At 42.6% G+C, this 23,385-nt stretch overlaps 1 protein-coding gene across 1 annotated transcript; it reads left to right on the forward strand.

Moving 5' to 3' along the window:
* Positions 1-5,798: 5,798 nt before the first annotated feature.
* On the forward strand, positions 5,799-19,026 carry Kcnv2 (potassium voltage-gated channel modifier subfamily V member 2). Its single transcript, XM_004637180.1, has 2 exons — positions 5,799-7,199; positions 18,745-19,026. Exons 1-2 carry the CDS (start codon positions 5,799-5,801, stop codon positions 19,024-19,026), a joined length of 1,683 nt encoding a protein of 560 aa, XP_004637237.1.
* The last annotated feature ends 4,359 nt before the right edge of the window (positions 19,027-23,385 follow it).

A 23,385-nucleotide genomic window follows, 5' to 3' on the forward strand; every position in this document is an offset into this window, starting at 1 on the left:
TCTCTCTCTCTCTCTCTCTCTCTCTCTCTCTTTCTGTTTCTCTGTCTCTCTCACTCAATTCTCCCACCCTCCTGACCTGCTTTCTCTCTTTACTTTTAGAATTACCTCTGGAGAAATTTACTGTCACAGTTACTTTTATCATCACGGAAACAAAATGCTTGAAACCCATAAATTAAAGGAAGACAAGTTTATTTTGGCTCACAGTTTGTAGAGGATTCAGTCCATCCTAAGCTGGCTCTGAGGCAAGGCAACACACAGAGGGGCATCACAGAGCAGAAACAGTTCATGGCACAGCAGGCAGAAGGCAGCAAACCAGCAGTAGCAAGCCTCCCTTTCCCCATATCCCATCCAGGCTACAAGCCTTTTGGGTGGTACCATCCATACCCAGAACAATGCTAAACCAATCAGTGGACAAACAATTATCACACCTTTGATCCATATTCACATACCATAGATCCTGCCTCTTCCAAAAGCCCTACCTATGAATGCAAGGGGCTTTAGGAAGAAATCCAGACACAAGCTATTACATTTATAAAAGTATTTGTTTCTAGACACCTTGTTATTCCTACCATTCAGTTTCTTTCTTTCAAATACTACTTTCTGCCCAGGTATATTATTCAGCTTTCCATTACTGTAACAAAATATCTGACATGGTCAGTGTAGAAAAAGGAAAGGTTTATCTTGGTCCATAGTTTTTTAGAGATTTAGAACAGTTGGGAAGACCTATGACTTCTGAGCCTGTAGTGAGACAGCATATCAACCGTGGGAAATGTGTAGTAGAGCAAAGCCATTTACTTCCTGAGAAAAACAGAGAAAGGGACAAATCAGTGGCACACAGTCCCCTCCAAGGGCACCCCTACAAACCAGTGACTGGTAGACCTCCACCTAGACCTCAATTTTTAAAGTTTTCACCATCTAGCAACAGTACCAAGCTGAGAGAAAACCCAGGCTAACCACGCAGGCTTTGGGGAGATATGGAGGATCTAGACTGTAACACCAAGCTATGCTGAATCTACTCTGAAATGCCTCCATTTCCAAACCTGTCCGCTGATGACTCAGGATCACCAAGCCTATTCTACTGCTCCATTCATTGCCCTATTAAAATTACCTTTTCCCTTTTAGTCTTGGAAGGAGTAGGCCAGTTTCTGCTGGCAAATTCATTTCACTAAGAAGTTAATGTTCAGTGTTCCTTAAAAGTGATGAACCCAGACACATATGTAATGCTTAACATATTATGCCCAGATGGTAACCACTAGCTGCATGTGGCTGTTTAATTTTAATTACTATCAACACAGAAAATTTGACTCAGTGTTGCCTTAACGTAAAGACATTTACTCTAATAGTGGATTGTGAATGAAACCATTATTTCTGTGAGAAATGCTCCCTCTGCTAAAAATTAATACTGTAAGCACTGTAGGCATACAATCAGGATTTGGGGCAGGGGAGCCTAGATGAAGGAAAGATGACCATCCTTGACAAATGTCATTGTGTTCCAGGGCTTGGGCAGAGGTAGCCAAATAGAAATAAAATAGGCAGGCATTCTCTTTTCAGATTAGCAGGAAATATTTCAGTACACCACTTTATAGATGATCAGAGACTAAAGAGATTAATTTTAAAACCAGAATTCAAAATCAGTCTATCTGTATTCCAGGGTTCTTTTCATTATGCCATGCTACTGGTAAATCAGTCAATAAAGAAACACAGGACTAGCGACCATAGTTCTTCAAAGCATACAGATTTTCTCCAAAGTAAGGTTCAAAGCTATGTCAATGTAGAGCAATACATAATTTTTGACTTTTTAATTTTTGAGAGAACTGTAGCTTCCCATTAAGCTATAACAAACAAGAGATATCTGTGTGCCATTAGATGTTTTTCCGTCTCCTAGATTCTAGATTGTTCCTTGGTACTGGAGCCACAGAGATAAGATTTCCCTCACTCTTCACAATTCTAGTGGAACTAGTCATGGTGGCACAAGCCTATAGATCCAGCACTTTGGGAAGCTGATAGTAAGATTGAAAGCTCACACCCCAGCTGGTGAACTTAACAAGAGACTGTCACAAAGGAAAGAAATTAAAAATTGTTGGAGAAAAAAAAGTGCTGGAGAAACAGCTCAATGTGAAAGCCTTGAGATCAATCTCTAATACTGGGGCAGGGGAAGCTAGTTGGTAACACCCAAATGTACCATTAGAATTAATTAAGGCAAAAATGTAATGCCATTTTCACCAATCTTGTAGCAAATAATAATGAAGTGCTACAATGCCATTCTAGATAAGCAACGATAACACAGATGCCTAACTTCTCTGTGCCACAGTGTTCTGATCCATAAAGTAGGGGTACCAGTGGTACCTGTTATAGCATTGGCGCAAGCATTAACCTGGTATAGTATCTGAGCATTCGAGTTATTCTTAACATTGTATGATCATTAGCTTTCTCCTGCCCATTTTGAAATTGCTCCTATGCAGTTTTCATGCAGAAAAGGGCTTAGTCACTCTTTGTTAAAATAAGTATGTCATACTGTAGGCTGGTTGTACACACTCTTTTAGATGAAAACACCTAGAGGGTACACAATTCACCTTGGAAAAACAAGGATATCTCACCAAAGGGTCATTGAAAGGAAGACTTCATCTGAACTGATTTTGGAAGACTAAAGATTGAGGGAGAAGAAAAGAAAATTCAAGGCAAAAGAAACATTAAGCAAAAAAAGGCCTTGACTCTTGGGAATTTAATGCCGGAAGAAAGCCCGAAGATAGGCCAGTCTTGCTTGTCACCCCTGCAGGTCTTCTTTGGAGTGCATTCATAGGTTCTTTAATGGACTTTCCCATTGATGAACTACAGACCCACTCAGAGAAAAATCCAAGCAATGTGTCCACACTGGCATAGGTATCTGGGGAGTGAGGCACTTAAGCGCGGTTGACCAAGGCAGTATGATAGCACTGCCTACTGCATACTGTGCTGTTGTGTTCAGATTTAAAGACACCTTACAAACATGACTAAAACTGGGTGGCTTTGAAGTACAATGGCTGTGGAAGTGTTGGAAATTGAGGTAAGAAGTCACATACCACTTTGGTGAAAAGGGGAAAAATTTAAAAAAAAAAATCAAAATGTTATACTTTTTTTGATAATTGGTTCCAAAGGAAAAAAATAAATACATGCATGCAATGTGTCGAAACTGTGATGACAGCACTAAGCATTCTACAAAGCAAGTGCGAACCACGAAAATGGTGAAGCACATGTCTGGAGAAGCAGCACCAATAGTGTATGCGGACAGGAGCGCACTGGAGACACATTTATGAAATAAAGAGCTGAGCCTGGCACAAAGCTTTGTCATCAGCCTGTGGGGCTGAGGCCCACTGTAGGCTGAACACATCAGTGAGTGTTGTGCTTGTGGGTGTGGACCCCATCACTACCGTTATCCTTCACCATAACTTTAATTTTTTATGCTTTTAAAATTTTATTCTTTTTTATTACTATTTTTATGGTATTTTGGGGGGATGGGGTTGGTACTGGGGATTGAACTCAGGACCTTGTGCTTACCAGGCAGGCACTTATGCTGCTGAGCTATCACCCCATCCCCCATCACCATAAATTTAAAATGTAATCAAAACTGAACTACCTACCGCTTATGGCAGAAAAGCACCACTGATTAGTGAGAAAAGGACAGCTTATTTAATTAATGTGTTGGAGTATCAGGACAAAAACTTCAAAAACCAAGTTGGGTCCCTACTTCACTCTTCTCATCAAATTTTCTCCCAGTGATCAGTTTTTTTAAATTTGAAAAACAAAACTTTGAGAAACATTTTAAGAATAAGTGAAAAAGACTTTGCTAATATGACACAGCATCTGGAAATAATAAAACTAAAGTTGTGCATGGGATAATCTCACCAAATAATAAGATTAGAAAAAGTATTTCCAATCTCTATCATAGGTGAAGGATTTGTTCCCTAATTTATTAAACTCTCCTATAAATTGATAGGAAAATGTCAACAACTGAGTGAAAAATATGAACAAAATGTATGAATACCAGTCCCCAAAATAAATATAATAGCTCTAACATTTTTTCACATGTAAAAAAGCCCTACAACTTAAAATTAACTAGTGCACCAGTTTCACCTATAAAACCAGTAGAGTTCAAAAAGTGTGCAAATACATTTCAATTCATTGATGGAGAATTGTAAATTACTAAAACTTTTATGGAAGAAAAACTTTGACCCTATCTATCAAAATTTCAAATATGCAATCTTTGACCCCTAACACTTATTTTTCATATACTTTGGACACATGTAAAATAGTATATGTGTAAAGTTATGCATTGATCCATTATTTATGAGAACAAAGATAGAAAACAACCTGATCATCTATCACAACTTATTTTTAAAAGGAGACAAATTTCTTTCTGTTCAGATATAAAAATGCCTCTCAGAGTTGACCAGAGAAAAGCTAAGGACACAGCATTCTACAATCTGTGAATAAGCGCGAGTCAGACAGGATGGCTGGACATGGGTAGATATTTGCTTGTGTGTGTTTAGAACATTCCTGAAAGCACAGCCAGAGAACAGGCTTCCTTGGAAACACACCTATTGGCTGCAGTGAGGGGTGGGAGAGAGGTAAAGCTTTTACTGTGATGTGTCTTTGCATCTCTGAATTTTTTGTATCATGAACATATATTAGCTATTCAAAATGAATTGAATCGAAGTTTGTTCCCCAAGAAAAACATTCATCGCCTCCTCTCTGCTCCACCGGGTTTTGTTTTGTTTTTTGGCAGAACTGGGGATTGAACTCAGGCCCTTGCGCTTGCCAGGGAAGCACTTATGCTACTGAGCCACCTTCCGGGCCACTCCTACTCCACCTCTTCATTCCACCTGTTGGGATGCCATCCTCGCACAGTACATCACCAATGAACCCATGGGATCCTTGAGTGCTGCCAGTGCCTCCTCCAAGTGGGCTTTCCATTATAAAAAGTTGTTTTTTAAAGTTATGTTCTTAAGGATGATAAACACCCTTTTCATCAAAGGAAGTGCGGCATACATGAGGCCCCAAAATACTCTTTTGATCAATCCTGAGACTGTACTTGGAAACAGCTCTTTTAAGAGAAACAAGCTGAAACTGACTTCAAGAACTGAGGACTCCAGAGCAGTGCTGTTGAGAACACATGCAGCTAAACGTGATTACGGGAGTGGATGGAAAGACGGTTTACGATCTTGGAGGACCTAAAAAACAACAAAGTTACCCTCAGAGGGAAACCAGCTTGCCCTGAAGTCACCATTCTGTGCTGTTTGCTTCCCCTGTTGAATGGTGGGTTGACCCAGGCTGCAGTCTCTCTCCGTCCTTAAGCTCCAAGACACAGACATATGCTATAGCTACTTCAGTTGATTTTATCTCAGCACACGTTCTCTAAGCGCTTCCTAAGGCCAAGGTTGACCGACATTTTTATTAGCAATAATCCCTGCCTCCTGCTGATTATCTGGAGATTTAAGACCACGTAATCATCCTCCTGTGAGACGGGGGCGGGGAGAGAGAGAAGCGGCTAAGAGGCCTCCAATCCGCCCTAACACTTCTTCACTATCCCCAAGATTAGTCGCAGTGCTCTGCAGGCTGTTCTCAGATCAGCAGCCCAGGCCGGGCTGCCCAAGCCAGGAAGGGCTCTGAGGGCTGTGCCTGGGGCTCTAGGTCTGCTGATGCTGGCTTGTGTCTCTAAGACAGGGCGCCGCATGTCACTGGGCCTCCCCTAGAGCCAGGGAGTGGGTGAGGGACCCTCCAACCACCAGCAGAGACGAGCAAGGAGTCCACCTGCTGCCGTCATGCTGAAGCAAAGCAACAAGAGGAGACGGTCTTGGAGCTCCAGGCGCTGGGGTCTCTCCGAGTGCCAGGGGGAGCCGTACACCGGCAGCGGACCACACCGCCAGAGCGTCTGCTCCACCGGGGCTCGGTCTGGCTCCCAGGCCAGCATCACCCCATGGGTCGAGGGCAACTATAACTACTACATCGAGGAGGATGAGGACGCGGGGGAGGAGTGGAAGGACGAGGACCCTGCTGAGGAGGACAAGCTGCGGGAGGAGGTCACTGCTCTCCAACACGGTGAGGGCGCCGACACACCAGCCCAGTTGTCCACGCTCAACGTGAACGTGGGCGGCCACAGCTACCAACTGGACTACTGCGACGTGGCCGGCTACCCCAAGACGCGCCTGGGCCGCCTGGCCACCTCCACGAGCCGCAGCCGACAGCTGGGCCTATGCGACGACTACGAGGCCGGGCCCGACGAGTACTTCTTCGACCGCGACCCGGCCGTGTTCCAGCTCATCTACAACTTCTACACGTCCGGGGTGCTGCTGGTGTGCGACGAGCTGTGCCCGCGCAGCTTCCTGGAGGAGCTGGGCTACTGGGGCGTGCGGCTCAAGTACACGCCCCGCTGCTGCCGCATCTGCTTCGAGGAGCGGCGCGACGAGCTCAGCGAGCAGCTCAAGATCCAGCGGGAGCTGCGCGCGCAGGCGCAGGCCGAGGAGGCCGAGGAGCTCTTCCGCGACATGCGCTTCTACGGGCCGCAGCGCCAGCGCCTCTGGAACCTCATGGAGAAGCCCTTCTCCTCGGTGGCCGCCAAGGCCATGGGCGTGGCCTCCAACCTGTTCGTGCTCATTTCTGTCGTGGCGCTGGCGCTCAACACGGTGGAGGAGATGCAGCAGCAGGCCGAGCAGGGCGCGGGCGGCGGCGACCCGCGGTCCCTCCTGGAGCACGTGGAGACGCTGTGCGTGGCCTTCTTCACGCTGGAGTTCCTGCTGCGCCTCGTCTCCACGCCCGACCTGCGGCGCTTCGCTCGCAGCGCCCTCAACCTGGTGGACCTGGTGGCCATCCTGCCGCTCTACCTGCAGCTGCTGCTCGAGTGCTTCACGAGCGAGGAGCAGCGGCAAGGCAAGGGCTCGGCGCGCGAACACGACCTGGAGACCGTGGGCCGCGTGGGCAAGGTGGGCCAGGTGCTGCGCGTCATGCGCCTCATGCGCATCTTCCGCATCCTCAAGCTGGCGCGCCACTCCACGGGGCTGCGCGCCTTCGGCTTCACGCTGTGCCAGTGCTACCAGCAGGTGGGCTGCCTGATGCTCTTCATCACCATGGGCATCTTCGCCTTCTCTGCTGCTGTCTACTCCGTGGAGCACGACATGCCCGGCACCAACTTCACCAGCATTCTGCACGCCTGGTGGTGGGCGGCCGTGAGTACCGTGGCTTTGGCCCTCCCGTCCTCTGCCTCGCCCCACAGAAAGAAGCTACTGCTTCTGTCTCTGTCTCTGTCCCTGTCCCTGTCCTTGTCTCTGTGTCTGTTTCTATCTCTGTCTCTGTCTCTATCTTTGTCTCTGTCTCTGTCTGCCTCTGCATCTGTCCCTGTCTCTCTCTCTTTGGTCGTAACCTCTCAGCTGTGTCTCCTGGTCTTTCTCCTCCCTTGCAAAACAACACTACTCTCTTCATCCTGTCACTGCCTTCAGCCAACAGAATGCGGGTGGAGGCTGAGGAGTTGGAAAGACAGAAACACTATAGTTTAATGAATAAAGAAATCTGACGTGGTCCTAAGAGTCCTGCAATCCAAATGCAGTCTGTAAAATGCTTCACAGGCAGGCTTTCAGGCAGATCTACTATTCGTGGATGTGGGCTGCTTCTTTACCAGCATAACCACTTGTTTAAGTAAAACAATTTTTAAAAGAATTTATTGAACATACAATATTCTCGATGACTTATAAATCTTATTTAAGCATCTCAACTCTGTAAGGTGGTTGTCACTGCTTTAAAAAAATAAAATAAAAGGAACAAATAGGAAGCAGCTTCAGTTTTTGAAGGAAACTATAGGTTCACGCAGGGAAGGAGGTGGGATTTGGCTGAACAGTGTTGTTTTGAACTGAAATCCCACTGCCTCTGCTTCTCATTAAATCTAAAGCTGACAGTAGCTCTGCCCTTTCAGAACCAGGTAAGACTGTCTAATTTTATTGCAAAGGGACATGGGGTGCAAGAAGTTCAGTGTAAGCACACAGCTAACAGTGGCAGAGCCGAGCTTGAAATGCGAATCTGCCCAACTCCAAAATCTGAGCCCTTTTCACTGCAGCACTGTCTTTCAAGCTTTGGTGCTTTCACATGCTTTGCTTAATTTGGTCGGTTACTTCACCAGTTACTTTTGTCTCTTTGCATTTACTTTTTTATAATAATTCATGCCATTTACTTAAATACATGTGTTCCTGGTATACTAGCTTTATCCCTGCAAATAAATGCTAACAGTTTTCCCAGCTCAGTGAATAAACTGGCATATGTGGGAAAGAATTAGATGTGTTTGCTCTTTTTAAAAAGTAGATTGTAATGCCTGTCAAGATATTAAGCAAACATAAAAAGAATTCAGGTATTTTGAACATCCCCCCCCCCTCCCCACATGATGTTAAAACCCATAGTCTGGTGTGAAATTCTGCAGAGCAAACCTGCCAACAATTAACTGTGGCTCGAAGCAAGTGTGAAACCATACTCCCTCATCCCTGCCATCCCTTTCGGCATCTGGAAAAAGAGAGGTGGACTTGCAGAGCTTTACAGTTCAGTGAGTCTTCCTTCCCTTGAAAGCAGAGAGCTCATATGGGCACCAGGACGTGTGAGCTTTCTTTGGTTCAGAACGACACTGGCCTCTTATGAATGAGGTAGCTGAATGGAACCCTTCTGATCATATTTCAAGTGAGGAAAGGTCATCCCCATAGCAGATAAACCATGTGTACAGATGGGGCCCGTGGAAGACGGTTTGTCCCCAGCAAATGACATTGACTTTGGAGGTGACTATAGCAGGAAGGCAAAAAAAAAAAAAAAAAAAAATCTACATGCTGATGATACAATAGCATGTTCAAATTTTCATACATCCAGATATCTTAAAAGGCTAGTATACAGGCCCTGGACCAAGGCAACTTTTTCATACTAGTTTTAACCCACAATTCTTTTAAAATCTTATATAGATTAATATAAATCTCTTACTAGAATTATATTATTAATGATGGATTTTTATTTTTAAAATATTCCCTGAAGTGATTGTCTATTGGTCTAGTTAACATTGTGAATGTATAACGTGCAGTAATGTTTGACTTTCAGAGTATTCCCTATTTATGTTAACTGACACAGTTTACTATAGATCAGTGTTTTCTATCAATTTTACAATAGAAGTTAATAATCACCCAGCTGTTGTCAAGAACCTCGTGAGGTGGTTTTACTTTTTTTTTTTTTAATGGCAGTATCTCTTGACAATATTTTCATGTTTTCTCCTAGTTTTGCACATTTTAACTTTCCCATTTTCCAAACTTACCCCTTATTAATGACCTTCATTTACTTGATTCATTAGTATAAATCCTAATGAATTAGATCAATTGTTGATAACTTCTATTATTTTCTCAATGAATCTATGAACCCAGTAGGAGTCCTTTCTTAAGCATTCCATGATAGCTCTATACCCCAGAATTGATGTTATTAATGAATGTATTTCTGGTTGCCTTGCATAGTATACTGAGGATTTGTCCGAAAGACTACCATAAAGTTGATTCAAAATGTCTTAGTGCTTAAATGTAGGTGCAAGGTAATATAATGTGGAATATTGCAACAACTTTCTCACATAACCCACAAAAATCTTTTCCTCTTCAAGTTCCTTAGCACCTCCAATATGCCAACATTATTCTAAGTACTAAGGATATAGACTGATAGAAAGGAAAAAGGATCTTTCCATCATAGAATATATGGAGACAAATACTAAATAATTTCAGATATTTCTGTGTCTTGTGTAGGATACTATGGTAGTAATTTGGATGGTAGGATCATCCTTGGACGGCATAGTCAGAGAAGCCCTCTTGGAGAGGGAGACATTAAGATAAACTTTCAATTATGAGAACAAACTCATCGGAATACTCATGAATGAAAGGAGATGAACATCTGAGAAATAGAATCCAAAAGTAATTCTGGATCCAGAGGTCTCCAAGGGTTCTGTTGATTATACATCTCAAATTTTTTTAACAGATTTGAGTGTGAACCCAAGGTAAATATAAGTTACTTATAAATGAACAAACAAGTTATTTGTGACCATAGTAACAATGTATCAGAAACTATTCCAAAACTCAGTATTCCGTTACTACATGAGTATAAAAGTGAGCAGTTTAGTCTGTTTTTTTAAGAGAAAGGTTATCCTCATTTGGGGTCACTCATTCTCATGACTGATGGTCAAAGGGATGGCACACAGAATGAGGGGAGAAAATGTGTCCCTCAACTTCCAACAGCCATATGTCTACGTCAGTGGCAAAGGGGAAGAGGCAGAGGTCAGGCCCCATCATGTAAGCATTGTATTGCTTCTGTTCAGATTTGCTCAGCAGGTAGTGAGTCACAGGGCCACACTCAGTCAGGGGGTGGGGCGGGTTAGCCACCTGTGCTAGGAAAAGAAAGGGCTGTAAAATTAAATGACAAACAGCTGGAACTAGAGGAAGTTACAGAGAATCAAGTCCAATAATACAATCATTCTACTGTGCTACTATGTTACTGCTCAAATACATTGTACTCATCAGAAAACATATATTCACAAATTGACAGTTTCACCAGGAAATAAAGAAAAATGTGACTGCTGTTTTCTTTCCCTACTCTAGAGCGATTTCCCTTGTGCAGTCTTGATTCCTTAAAGAATCCATGACACAGATTGTTTAACCCAGTCTATGTATTTTTTGTACATTCTGAAAAGCAACCTGAATCTGACTTGCTTGTAATAATCTTCCCTCTTTCTATGCCAAAAAATCCTTCTTCTGTAATTCAACTCAGGGTTTGAAGAGGACTACAGTCAGTTTCAGTTTCATTATTATGAATTGTCCCCCAGCTGCAAGACAAATTCCTCATGGACTCTTATACCTGCAAAGGCTCATGCCTTAGGATGTGAGAAAGATCCATCTTACTCATCTGCTAGAGGTTATTGGTGAGCCCTAATATAATAAGAAACATGCAAGATGTTAGGATCTAGTACATCTGCAATTAATAGCAGTTATAGTACCTGACTAGTTGATATTTTTTATTATGTGGAAGCAATAACCTTTGCTTCCAGATTCATTTTGGCAGAATGGAAATAGAGTGATTTCTTCTCTACTGAAAGAAGGCAGACTCTGAAACATACAAAAGGATCAGCTGTTCTCTCCAAAGACAGCTTCTGTGTACACAGACCAACTGGCCACACCTGGAGCAGCTTCAGCCATTGGGAGCTCTCTGGGTTGTCTGGGAATGGGAAGTGCAGCATACAACTCAACAAGAACAATTAGCTCTATGATAAAGCTGTAGCCATTGCCCTCCTGTGTGGGTGCTTTTAAGCAATAAAGGGCAATTAGACCGTCAGCATGTCATTTGCTTCTCAGCCTTTCAGAAAAAAAACTAAAGTTGTACAAACAAAATAGGAAACTGTGGCATGAATTTATTACTTGAAAAATTCTCCAGAAAAAAAATATTTATCGAAGCTGAGATGCTAGAAAATTGTGCCCAAGAGACTGTGCTCCAAGCTTTGCTTTCCTAAAGCAGGTTTTCACTTCCTTACAAATAGTCGGAACAAGATCACTGAAATGTATTTTTATTGATTGGTTTGAAGAGACCCTTTTGGAAGGTGAATTAGTCAGACAATAATGAAAGCACTAAATAAGTTTGGTTTTTTAAATGTAGAAATAGATACTAGGTATTAGAGATCTGAAAGGGCAAGAGGAGCAGCAACAGGCCATAGCTATTGGCTTTAGATTGGGAGAACAAATGGGAGAAGGTTGTGTTATCGGAATTTAGGAGTGGACAGTAGGGGTTACTATATAGAGAGTCTGCCAAAAAAATATATGCACATGCTTCAGGAAAAGATTAACTTGTATAAATATTTTAGTATTAAATTTATTGAGATATAATGAGATTAATTTAGCTTACTTTAGTCTTTACAATTACAAGAGGTTCTCAAAGTGGTGTTCATTAGCTTCCAGATATTTATTAGTAAACTATGCTAATAAGTTTGGGTAACCTTGGTCACTGAGAGTGCAGAATATGCATTTCCAATGTCTTATCTAAGGGCTGGGCAGTATAGTGGGTTTTCTGTGATATATCACATCTCTAGGGTTTCGCATACAGGCGTAGCACCATCTATTGAAAAAAATAATGTACTCATTTTTTTCCTGAGGTGTGTATATATATATATATTTGGTAGTCTCTGTAGTTGTTGCAGAGATTTTTAAGATGCCAAGCATGAGGTTGCTGCTAAGAGAGCTGAAAAATATTTGAGCCACAGTTCTGGGCTGTTAGGGAAAGATGGTAAAAACCACAAAGAGCATTTGAGTCTCTTATGTCCTATTCCACTTTCCAGTCTCCCAAGTGCATGTCTCCTTCGCAGAACATACTCAGAAGACAGCAGATAAGGGAATCTGGGAAAGGAAGTCTGAAGATTCTCAGCTACAGGATTCCAGAAATATGTCAGGCCCAGAAATGAAGGACAGGGGGGCAATACCTGGCACCAAAGTGTTACAGTTCCCCTAGTTCTTGCAGAAATAGCACAGGAGTTATAATGGGAAAAGATCTGTAAGTAAATATAACTTTTTGGTCCTGATTTTGGAGTGGTTTCCTTTTGTGTGGCTAAAGCATGCTCTTGCTATTGTCCAATGTGCCTTCATGGGAGCGTGACAGAACTTACAGGACAAGGAGAAGAACCAAACAAGCAGAGAGTGTAGAAGACATCAGAATTGTGTGCCTTTTGTGACTAGACCAATGGAGCCATTTGTGGCACTTGCTTCTTATTGTAGCCTGTCCTGCTTCGTCCTCATAGTACCACTTAAATACGTGTTACATAGGTGAGGATTGTTCTCTTCAAGGTGGTCACCCATGACCTAATTCCTACAGTGCTTCACTAATCAAAACATTCTTTGAATTCCACTGAGGAGTTAGCTTCAGAGCCGGAGACATGTCCATCTTTTCCTTCATAATGGTTCTAAGTATTTACCTTTTGGAGGTTGCATTCAGTATTTTATTATTATTATTATTATTATTATTATTATTATTATTAGTGGTACTGAGGATTGAACTCAGGACCTCATGCTTGCCAGGCAAGTGCTTATTCTACTGAGCTATCTCCCTAGCCCTGCATTCAGTATTTTAAAGTAGTCAAAATACACTTGAATTTAAGATAGTACTTAGGGTTAACCCTCAAGGTGCGTATGACCATTTGCATCAAAGTCTTACCAGTGAATCTGTTGTACAAATTATAATTCAAAAGAATTCCAAAAATAATTTTTGTAACAGTATCACAAGTACAAATGTTCCATGTTTAACAGCCTGTTTAGCTAGTGTTCAGACTCATAAGCAAGGCATGTTGTTCAGACTTACAGCCTGCATTCAGGCTTACAATGCAGGGGTGTGCATGGCAGTGCTGTGATTTGGGGGGTTGCACTATATAGTACAATAGTGTAGCTTTATGTTGTTGGACATTAGAGTACTGCATATAAGGGTTATGCGAATAAAAACCAAGTCATCAGGTTGGAGTTTCTTTTGTTCATTTCTTTGTTCAGAATATGGTAACAGTTTCTCACTTAGTTACCAATTCATTTTAACAACCTAGCCACAGGAACAGAACTCAGTTATTTTATTTGATTTTTATTGTTTTTAATGTATTTGGTTGTTACAGGGTCTCACTACACAGGTTGGACTCATAGTGATCCTCCTGTTTTCAACCTCCCCAGTGCTGGGATTACAAGTGTATGTCACTACACCCAGATTCTGTGGCTGGCTCAGCCCACCCTGGGGACAGGGCTGGTGTGGCATGAGGTGCTGGGAATCAAACCAGGTTCCCTGTGCTTGCCTAAGCTTGCCTAAGCAGGCATTTTAGTCAGCTGAGCTATCTCACCAGCCCAGAACTCATTTAATAATTGAAGTTATTGAATGAGGAACTTCCATACATTTGAAACTGACTTCTTTGAAAAGCAACATGCATTCAGGTTTACAGTAATTTTAGGCAAAGTCATTCTTTACAGCCTCTCATTCCTTGGGAAAACTAGAATGTGTATTAAGTATTCAAAAAATAATTTTGTTCACTGGGATCATAATTCCTAGATTCATAAGCTATGAGGAAATCTACATTCCTTGTTGGATGAGAACCCAAGGTGGCCATCCTGAAGTTCCAGAGGAAGCTGGGATGCCTGTCCTCATGTTTGGCAGGTCAGGATTTGCTGATTAGTGAGTGAGCTGCTCAGAGAAGGTCATGCTCTGGCTTTTGAAGCCCAAAGCTAAGGGAAATCTGTACATTTTCAACAAAATGCTAGGTTTCTAGCTTGCAAAGTGCCTGAGCCAGGCAGCTTATCTCTATGCCAGGGTGGATGGCAGATGTTTGGCTGTTTCCCGACCCAATTCCTGACAACGTGAGAATTGATTCTGTGAGGTCGCTTGGGTCACGTGGGGCCCTCAGCAGCTAATGCCTATCTAAGAAGAAATAGTTCGGCCTATGCAGTTTGGAGAAAAAGTTCCATAAAGCCAAGGACATCTGAGTTTCTTCAAGAGCCAAGAAGCAAGAAATAGATCATTTCTTGACTCAAATTACCCACACACAGACAACACATAAATGAATTGTCCATTTGCAGCAGATTCTTAGAGACCAGGCGTACACAGCCTAACACAAGGGATTGTGGTTTTCTCAAATTAGAGATCCAAGACACACAGAAACACGTAGGGTATATTATGTACATCAAATATTTACTCTTCTTAGGCCAATTCTCTCTACTTTCAACTTTTCAAAGTTCTGCCAGCAAAGGCACACACACACACACACACACACACACACACACACAACATTGGGGTTAGAGATAAAGCAAAGCCAGTGTGGGGATTAAGCAAAAGTATAAAATAGTTCTTTAATTATTTTCCTTCCTTTTTTCCTTCCACTGTTGCTCCTACCCTCTACATCCTGGAGCTTCGAATGGCTGGTTTCCTGCAAGGCCTCTCTCTCCCTTAGACTTTCTCAGATGTCTCATTTCTAACACTACCCTTCCTACCACTCACCTCTACACCCAAACTCCTTAGCCTTCTCCAGGGACCTGACTGGAGGTTGCATGAGGCACAAGTGATGCTGCTGGTGACAGATGAAAGCTGTTGCTCTGTTGCACACCTGGACAGAGATCCAACCCTGGTTCATTGACTATTGGTGTGACCAGTGACAGCACGCACAGTATGCAGCCATCGAGAATCTCTGTTGTTCCTTATCACCATTTTTTCCTAGGAACTGGGAAAAGGAGATTCTCTACCAGAATCTACCAGAATCAGATTCGCTACCAGAGCCATCAGGAACTCCTTTTCCAGGCAGTAAGCATGCAGGAGAAGTCAGGGAGCAGCCTGTTTCTACAGCCCCTGCATCAAATAGCCATAACATACACAGACTTCCTTGTGAATGGTGTCTGTTTGCCCCCTATCAGCTGCCACCAGCTGTAGGCCAGAGGCCCCTGCTTTTGCTTACCAATGTACTGCATGCACTAATGTTAGTGCTCTCACGTACTGGGCCAGGCTCTCCTTCAGTTCCTGTAACCATCCGGTCAGGTCGGAACTAGTCTCATGTGCCCAAAGACACTGAGGCAGAGAGAATTTGTATTACACACCCAACTCAGCCAGCTGGGAAGTTCATTCAAACACAGGGAGTCCAGTGTGCCTGCTCCTTATCCTCTTTTCCACCATCTTGCCTCCATGCTTCCTGGTATCCCCCCGCTGTGGGCAAAGTAGCCTACCTCTTAGCAGGTCTGTCTCACCGGCAAGAGTGCAGTGTGGCCTGGAGGCTTACCTGTCCCCAAAAGGTGCATCATTGCTTTGCATGGGCCAGATGGAGCTATGGTTCTTATCAGTGCCTCCAGATTTGCCCAGCTGGCTCATTTCTCAATTTCATTCTAATCAGTTAACCAGGTCTTGTAAGTTCAAACGAATCCTTGCATCATCAAAGCAAAAAACTGTTTATATTTCTGAGCTAAAAACTATCTTAATATGGTCAGTAGGATGACTGCATGATTACTGCCACCTGCTGGAGAAGTGTGGCAATGATGACACAAGTCAATAGGGCACTGAGCACCCCCTAGAGTTGTGCAACATGTTTGCAGTGAAAACAGCAGCCTTGCTTAAAGACTCTAAGTAACTTAGCCAATACCTGAACACCAAAGGAAACACATGAGACATTTTTTTAAAAGGCCCATGGGTACCTACGTTTACAGAAGCTTGTTAACCTAAATAAATTTCTAACTAGGGAATTTAAGGCAGTGTGACAAGAATGATTAGAATTTCATGAAGGGTGATCATATTTTGGAAGACCTCACTCCACAATAATGTCCCTTCACACAATACAGTGTATTTCTCTAGACACTGGTGATTGAAGCACCATCATGTCAAAGGCCTCATCCAAAGTGTTTAATAACTGTCTTGCTTTTAAAGAGAAAAGGATGAAAAAGAGTGGTATTTTTATACAATGGATTATTACTGAGCTATAAAGAATGACAAACTCAAAGCCTTTATATTCAAGTGGAAGCCACTTGAAGATATAAGTGAAATAAACCAGACGCACATGTGTAAATATCATATAGTCTCCCTAGTATAAGAACTCAAAAGAATAAATAAAAATAGAAAGGTATAACACAAAGGGAAAGTGAGAATTTAAGGATTAAACAATGAAGAGAGGGCAAGGAGAAAAGCTAGGAAACATGACAGGGGCAAAGCCATACATTTATACATACAAGATGGGTAAGGCAGTGATCCTGAGAAACATCAGCAGGTTTTTGAAACTAGCAGCTAATTGGTAGGATTCTCACGCTGACTAACTATATATGCTGATACCTGTGAACTAAGCAACTGCATTGAAGAAAGCAATATGTAATAGAAGGGTCACACGTGGAATGCCTGTCATTCTGGTCTTCTAAATACATACTGTTTTCATGTCATACCAACTACTGCCATACTCTCTCTCAAGTAAATGTTTAAAGAAGAGTAATAAATGAAAATAAGAGACAAGGAAAAAAAGTCATAGAACTGTCCTGCTACAATGCTGTATATGATTAGATTTCTAAATTTCTGTGTAAAAATATGCAATTGTTTATTCCTATTTTTAAAATGTTTTTCTATTTTTTAAATTTTTTTCTTCAAATTCTGTAGGGATTTAAAGTTTAACATATCAATACTTGATGGAAAATACCTGTTCCACGATATGCCTTAAGATGTTTGATATTCACACAGATAGTGAGGTTGAGCTCAACTGCCTATGTTATAGGGCAATAACACATTAAGCTTCTCTTCTGGAGGGTTAACAACCTAAGTTTACAGACCAAAAATTAGAGAAAAAGAAGGGCTGCAAGGACAGCCAACATTTTGGCCCTAGCCTTTCAAAGTCAGAGAGGACTCAGGACATAGGAGAACCTGTACTGTAACATCCTGTAACTTAGTGGTGTCCCAAATTTTCTGATCAAGGAGATTATGGTGCCACAGAGGAAAGTGATCAACAATGTAGAGTGTGCCTAAGGAGGGTCACATGGAGAGAAAACATTCTCTCAGGCTTTCTCAGAGAGAAAATTGGTCAAGCAACAGCTGTGACTCATCCACATGGCTGACACTGACAAAAGATCTACAAACTGCTATACAGGGTTTCAGGATAAGTCCTGAGGGGATTTGACTGACCTTGTCAGATACAAAAGTTACGTTTCTTGTTATATAGGTCTTGCTTTATCTTGGTCTTAACCAGCCAGCAGAAAAGTATAAAATCAAGGTATAAAAAGTAAAGCCATATTAATATGCTGAGATGTAAAAGGCTCAAGTCAACAACTTCTAACACTGCCAGGCTTGTGAATAACCCACTACTATCATAGACTACTGGGCTATATTGGATTAGTCTGCTGAATTCATGCACCTACAATATATGAATGGCAATGGAATATACATCTCTGACAAAAGCAAACGAAAAAGGGAATGTAAATGGACCATTTTGTAGTGAGATATATATATATATATATATATATATATATATATATGTGTGTGTGTGTGTGTGTGTGTATACAAAATAGCATAAATATACAGCTATTTTCTCTTAGTTCAATGAGAAGAAGGTTTTGACCTAATAGTGTTTAGACAAAGATATCATGTCTGCATCTTGTACTAGGAATAACTACTACAAAGACAATATGCAATTTATTAATTATTGTAACTATACTACTAACCTGCTTTGAAACTATCTCATTGCTACTTTTTCTCAATAAAATTATTAAAATATAAAAAAATAGCCTGAATGTTTGGTCCCCGGTCTCTCAGCTCAGGAGGGCCACATTTGGAATCACAGGGTCTAAGCCCCAGCACTTATCTAGCCCACATATGAGCCTGGCAAGCTCTAGCAGCCCCTAACACTGGCCCTACCTTGGTGTTGGGGATGTGGGGAGACAAAGATTAATATTTACTGAGCACATTTTATACCAGGAACTCAACTTAAATTTTCTCAACTACTGTTTAGAACAACCCTTTAGAGTAAGTATTATTTTCCTCATCTTCTATGCAAGAACAGTTATAAGCTACAATTAAGATTTAAGCCAGTCTTTTAGCTGCACAGTTTGCATTCTTTCCATGAAACTGTCCCTGCAGGAAGACTGTTGTTCCTCCTCCAACCCTCACTCCAGACCCTTGCAGAGAGACAGAGGAGACTTCCCTGCTTGCATCTGTCCCTTTCTCCTCTCTCAGGTGCTAACAGCTTCTTCCTGCTTTGCTCCACAGGTGAGCATCTCCACGGTGGGCTATGGAGACATGTACCCAGAAACACATCTCGGCAGGCTTTTTGCCTTCCTCTGCATTGCTTTTGGCATTATTCTCAATGGGATGCCAATCTCCATCCTCTACAACAAGTTCTCTGATTACTACAGCAAACTCAAAGCTTATGAGTACACAGCCATACGCAGAGAGAGGGGAAAGGTGAAGTTCATGCAGAGAGCCAGAAAGAAGATGGTGGAGTGCTTGGCCGGAAGCACTACACAGCCCACCCAAAGGCAAGAGAACTAATATTTCAAAGGTCTTTTTGCTGGTAGACCCTGTGAACTTCAAGGCTTCATTGCACCTCCTTCTTCACACCTGGCTTCAAAAGGAAACATGAAGCAGATGTACACAAAAGCTATTCAGTTCACAGATCTGTACCTCTAGAAATGCTTGTTTGGGTCCAACCACAGAATACTTCATATTGCTTTTAACTATATTGTGTGTGAGAATCTCACTTACCGATGACTCTGATACAACTTGAAAAAAGCAGTACAGTATATTGGATTTCTCTGTTAGCTTCTCATGGTATCTGACTTGATGCACATTTTTGAACTTGAGTTGATGAGATTTTCCTTATTGCTGTAACCTGAGCAACTAATGGGGTCCTGAGAAGGGGTGATGGGAGATTAAGGAAAACCTAGACACACACTAAAAGCTGGGACCAAATAGGACCTGACCTCTTTGATGGAGAGGCTGCAATAGCCTAGCACAGTCTGCATCTTTATTTATATGCAGTAAAATGGGGAAGCAAGGTGCAGAGGCAGAAGCACAAGGTCTTCAAGTTTTGCTGAACACTGAAAGAGAAACACTCTCAGAGTTGCCTAGGCTGCAGTTAACAGGCAGGAACACCAGGGCCGGACACCAGACGCCTGCTGGACTGGCCTTGCTCCAGTCCCAACCACTTCTTTCCATGCCTCTGCTCTGGAGCACCATGTTCTCAGGGCTGGCCTTGCTCTAGCCCCAAATGTGTAGTCCCTTTCCAGCTCAGCCACTCCCCACACCTCATTTTAAGGAAAGTTGTTATATGTTTAAAGAGATGGAGTATTATAGCAACAACAGTAGAAGTACAGCAACCTCACAGTTGGCATCCCAGATCTATGGGCTACATGGTTTGAGGCAAGTCACTGTAGCCTGAGTCTGGGCTTCTTCAATGGTAAAATGTAGGTAATAAAACATACTTAGTAATGTGAGTCTGTAGATTGGAGGAATTAGTTGTAAATTCTCAATAAATGATAGTTGTTCAAATTGCTCAGATGGGTACTAACAGGTTCTCTAGACCAGTAGTTCTCAACCAAAGGCAGTTTTGCTCCCATTTGGGACTGTTTAGCAATGCCTTGAGGTGGGTTAGACTGTTATTACTGTGGAAGAGGACCGGGGGTGCTTCTGGCCTGTAGGAGACAGAGGCCTGGGGTCCTGCCCAGCATCTTAGAGTGCATGGGATACAGCCTTATCCCCGACAACAAACTACCTGATTCAAAAATCTCAGTAATGCTAAAGTGGAGAAATTTTGGTCTAGACTTAACATAGCACCTCCAACTTGACCTGTGAAGCACACCCAAGTGTATTAACTCCCTGCTCCTTGCAAAGAGTCTTACTCCTTACTTCCCAGGCTCCCTTTCCCTATTTTTTTTTTCACAAAAGAGAGGGGTAAGAATCTGACTTTTGAACAATTGCTCTAAGCCCTGCACTAAGCCTCGTGCTGTCCTTGAGTTGAGAAACCAGTGCCCACGAGAAGTTGGCCATTTCTCTCTCACTCACTTTCTCTCTGTCACTCTCTCTCCCCCACCCAAGGGTTCTTGGCATCATCATAATTGTCAGAAAGAGGACAGAGCTCTACTGCTGTAAGGGTGCTGAGGAAGGAACAGGATGCTGAGGCCTTTTAGCCTGTCTTATGCTGCCATATCAGCATACAGCACACTGAATAACTTAGAACAGAAATCTATTTCTTACAGTTCTGGGAGCTGAGATGACCAAGATCAAGATGCTGGGGACAGATTTGGTTGTTGAGTGAGGGCTCCCTCTGCTTCCAAGATGGGACCTTACTGTTGCATCGTCCAGAGGAGAACACTGTACCCCAATGTGGTGACGGACAGACTCACCAAGCCCCATGCAAAGGCTCTTGTAAAGGCCTTGATTACATTCACAAGGGGGAGTTTTGCAGCCTACTCACCTCTTGGATGCCTACTTCTTAGTACCACCATATTGCAACACCTCAATGTTGGAGACTATTCAAACCACAGTGTAAATTTTAATTCCACATAAATAACAACTAATTTTAATAGAAACATGGCCCAGATATTGAGTGGCATTATTTTGCTAAATATTGTTGCTTACCTGATGGGCTGGGTTACCTATATTTTCTTTGACTAACCTTGCCAGTGTCATATTACTGTCTCTGAGAGACCAAGTTTCCTCCCTGAATGGATGAAAATCACCCCAAGCCTTAAGAACTCCACCCTAATAGCAGTTCCCCAACCAAGAAAGACTTCTCTTCCCTCTTTTCAGAGGGAAGAGGAATGTAAAGTTGGCAAGGATTATGTCCTTGGCTGACACAGTTATGCAAATGCAGTTGCATGTGCAGGGGTCCCGTGCACAGCTACCTGACATGCTCAGTTCAGCAGCTGCCCTTCCACAGATCCCCACCTCTGTGCTCCTCCTTTGGTCTCCCTGTGAGGGCTTTATTGATGAAGTCCATCTACCCAGGCTGCTAAAGAGCATAGTAAATAGAAGGACCATAGTTTGTCACCTTCCCCCTGATTGACAAAGCAGAGAATGATGCTCTAGATGGGCCGTCCAGAGCAGGGTCCCTAAGATAAAAGAGTAGGGATAGGTTGGGGAGGGTTGAGATAGGTCTTAAGGACAAAAAGGGATTTTCCAGGCTCCTGCTTAGGATCTAGTAAATGGTCACGGGCCTCCTCCTGCTTTCTGGCTACATCTGCTCAGACAGCTGTACATGGCCTCCCCAGGGATTAGGACTGCCAGAATAGAGCTCAGACAAGAATTATTCCAAGAGCTTCACTGTGCCCCAGGGACAGAACCAATACTGCCTCATGTAATCCTTGCATTTCCCTATGAACTAAGTTTCAAGGAGGTCGCTCACGTACAGAGGCTCAGCAGCTGAGCTGGGTGTGGATTTCAAATCTGGTTCTGCCTCTTCCTCTGAGGGTGAATCATATGGAATTGCCATTTTCATCAAAGACAGCTGAATATTGGCAGTTTCATCTGGTACAGCCTGACTGTGGTGTGGTTATAACTTCAATGAACTTCTTAAAATGGAAATGAAAGTAGTGTTTTGTCATGACTGGGTTAATTAAATGGTGTGATGTAAGTTAAAAACCCATAGCACACCACGTGGTCATCTTGGGTCCTGAATAAATGTCAGTGTCATCATCTTCATTATCACTATATATTTTTTTAATTAATTAATTTGGCTGAAAAAGAAAATTATGCAAGTGCTGATGAGATTGCTCAGCAGACTAAGTGTCTGCCGGGCAAGCGCAGGGACAAGAATTTGATCCGCGGCACCACATGCCATGTTGGCCCTGCCCCCAGGCATGCTGAGCCTGTGGCTGAGACTGGATGTGGTGTCATACACCTATAATCCCAGCGTACAAGGATCACTACAAGTCTGAGCTGTGTAGTGAGACCTTGCACCAAATATATAGAAAAAAAGAAAGAAAGAAAGAAAGAAAGAAAGAAAGAAAGAAAGAAAGAAAGAAAGAAAGAAAGAAAGAATTGTGCAATTCCAGAGTCCCTTGCTATTGAGAGAACTCCAAGGGATGAGGACAGGTTTTGAATCTCACCGCTGCAAGAACTTTCTGGAGTGGAGGGGACATTGTGTGCAGTATGTCACAAACCATGCGTAGCCACTGAGTGCTTGAAATGCAGTCGGTATGACTCATGAACGAATTTGTATTGACCTTAATTTTAATACATTGTATTTTAACTTTATACAGGCCTATGTGGCTAGGAGGTATCGCACAAGCCTTTCTTCTGCCCTTGTGGAGGTGTCAGCTTCTGAGGAGTGTTTGTCTTTTTGAGGGGAAGTAGAACAGAGAAAAGAGGAGAAAATAACTGTCCGCCTGTGCTGGCTGAAACCAGGATGGATTTTTCAGGCCAACATGTACGGATTGAACATCAGTGTGGTTGGCCTGATTGGTGAGCCAGAATGGCCTGCTTTACTAAAAAAGAGGGCAAAATCCGCCAAAGTATGAGCAACAATAGCGAAAAGTTTTGAGCCAACGAACTCCACTCAAGTGGATCCTACCTTCACCCTGGAGACATCTGGGCTCTTTCACCTGTGCCAGCTATGGTCACACACTTCTTCTTAGACTTCTGACCCATGAAAAATGCTGCTCTTGTTTTATTTCAGGTTTAAGGGGGAAAAAGATATCCACAAAAAAAAACTTTTCCTTACAGTTAAGAGAACACATTAGATTATCACCTGTTAAAAAGAAAAGGTAAAACATGTTTCCAAAGTTTTGTGTTTTCTTTTTCTGTCTTTTTGAGGCAAGGTCTCATTATGCAGTTCAGGCTGGTCTTGAGCTCACTTTGTAGCCCAGACTGGTCTCAGGTGCTGGGATTATGGGTCTGTACCACTATGCC

Source organism: Octodon degus, unplaced genomic scaffold, assembly GCF_000260255.1.
Source record: "Octodon degus isolate 3935 unplaced genomic scaffold, OctDeg1.0 scaffold00087, whole genome shotgun sequence".
Taxonomy (NCBI): Eukaryota; Metazoa; Chordata; class Mammalia; order Rodentia; family Octodontidae; genus Octodon; species Octodon degus.

What these genes read in the sequence shown, in the direction of transcription:
- Kcnv2 (XM_004637180.1), top strand. Translation starts at nt 5,799, where the DNA reads ATGCTGAAGCAAAGCAACAAGAGGAGACGGTCTTGGAGCTCCAGGCGC. An exon ending in ACGCCTGGTGGTGGGCGGCC is followed by an intron (nt 7,200 to 18,744) that starts GTGAGTACCGTG and finishes TTTGCTCCACAG; the next exon opens with GTGAGCATCTCCACGGTGGG.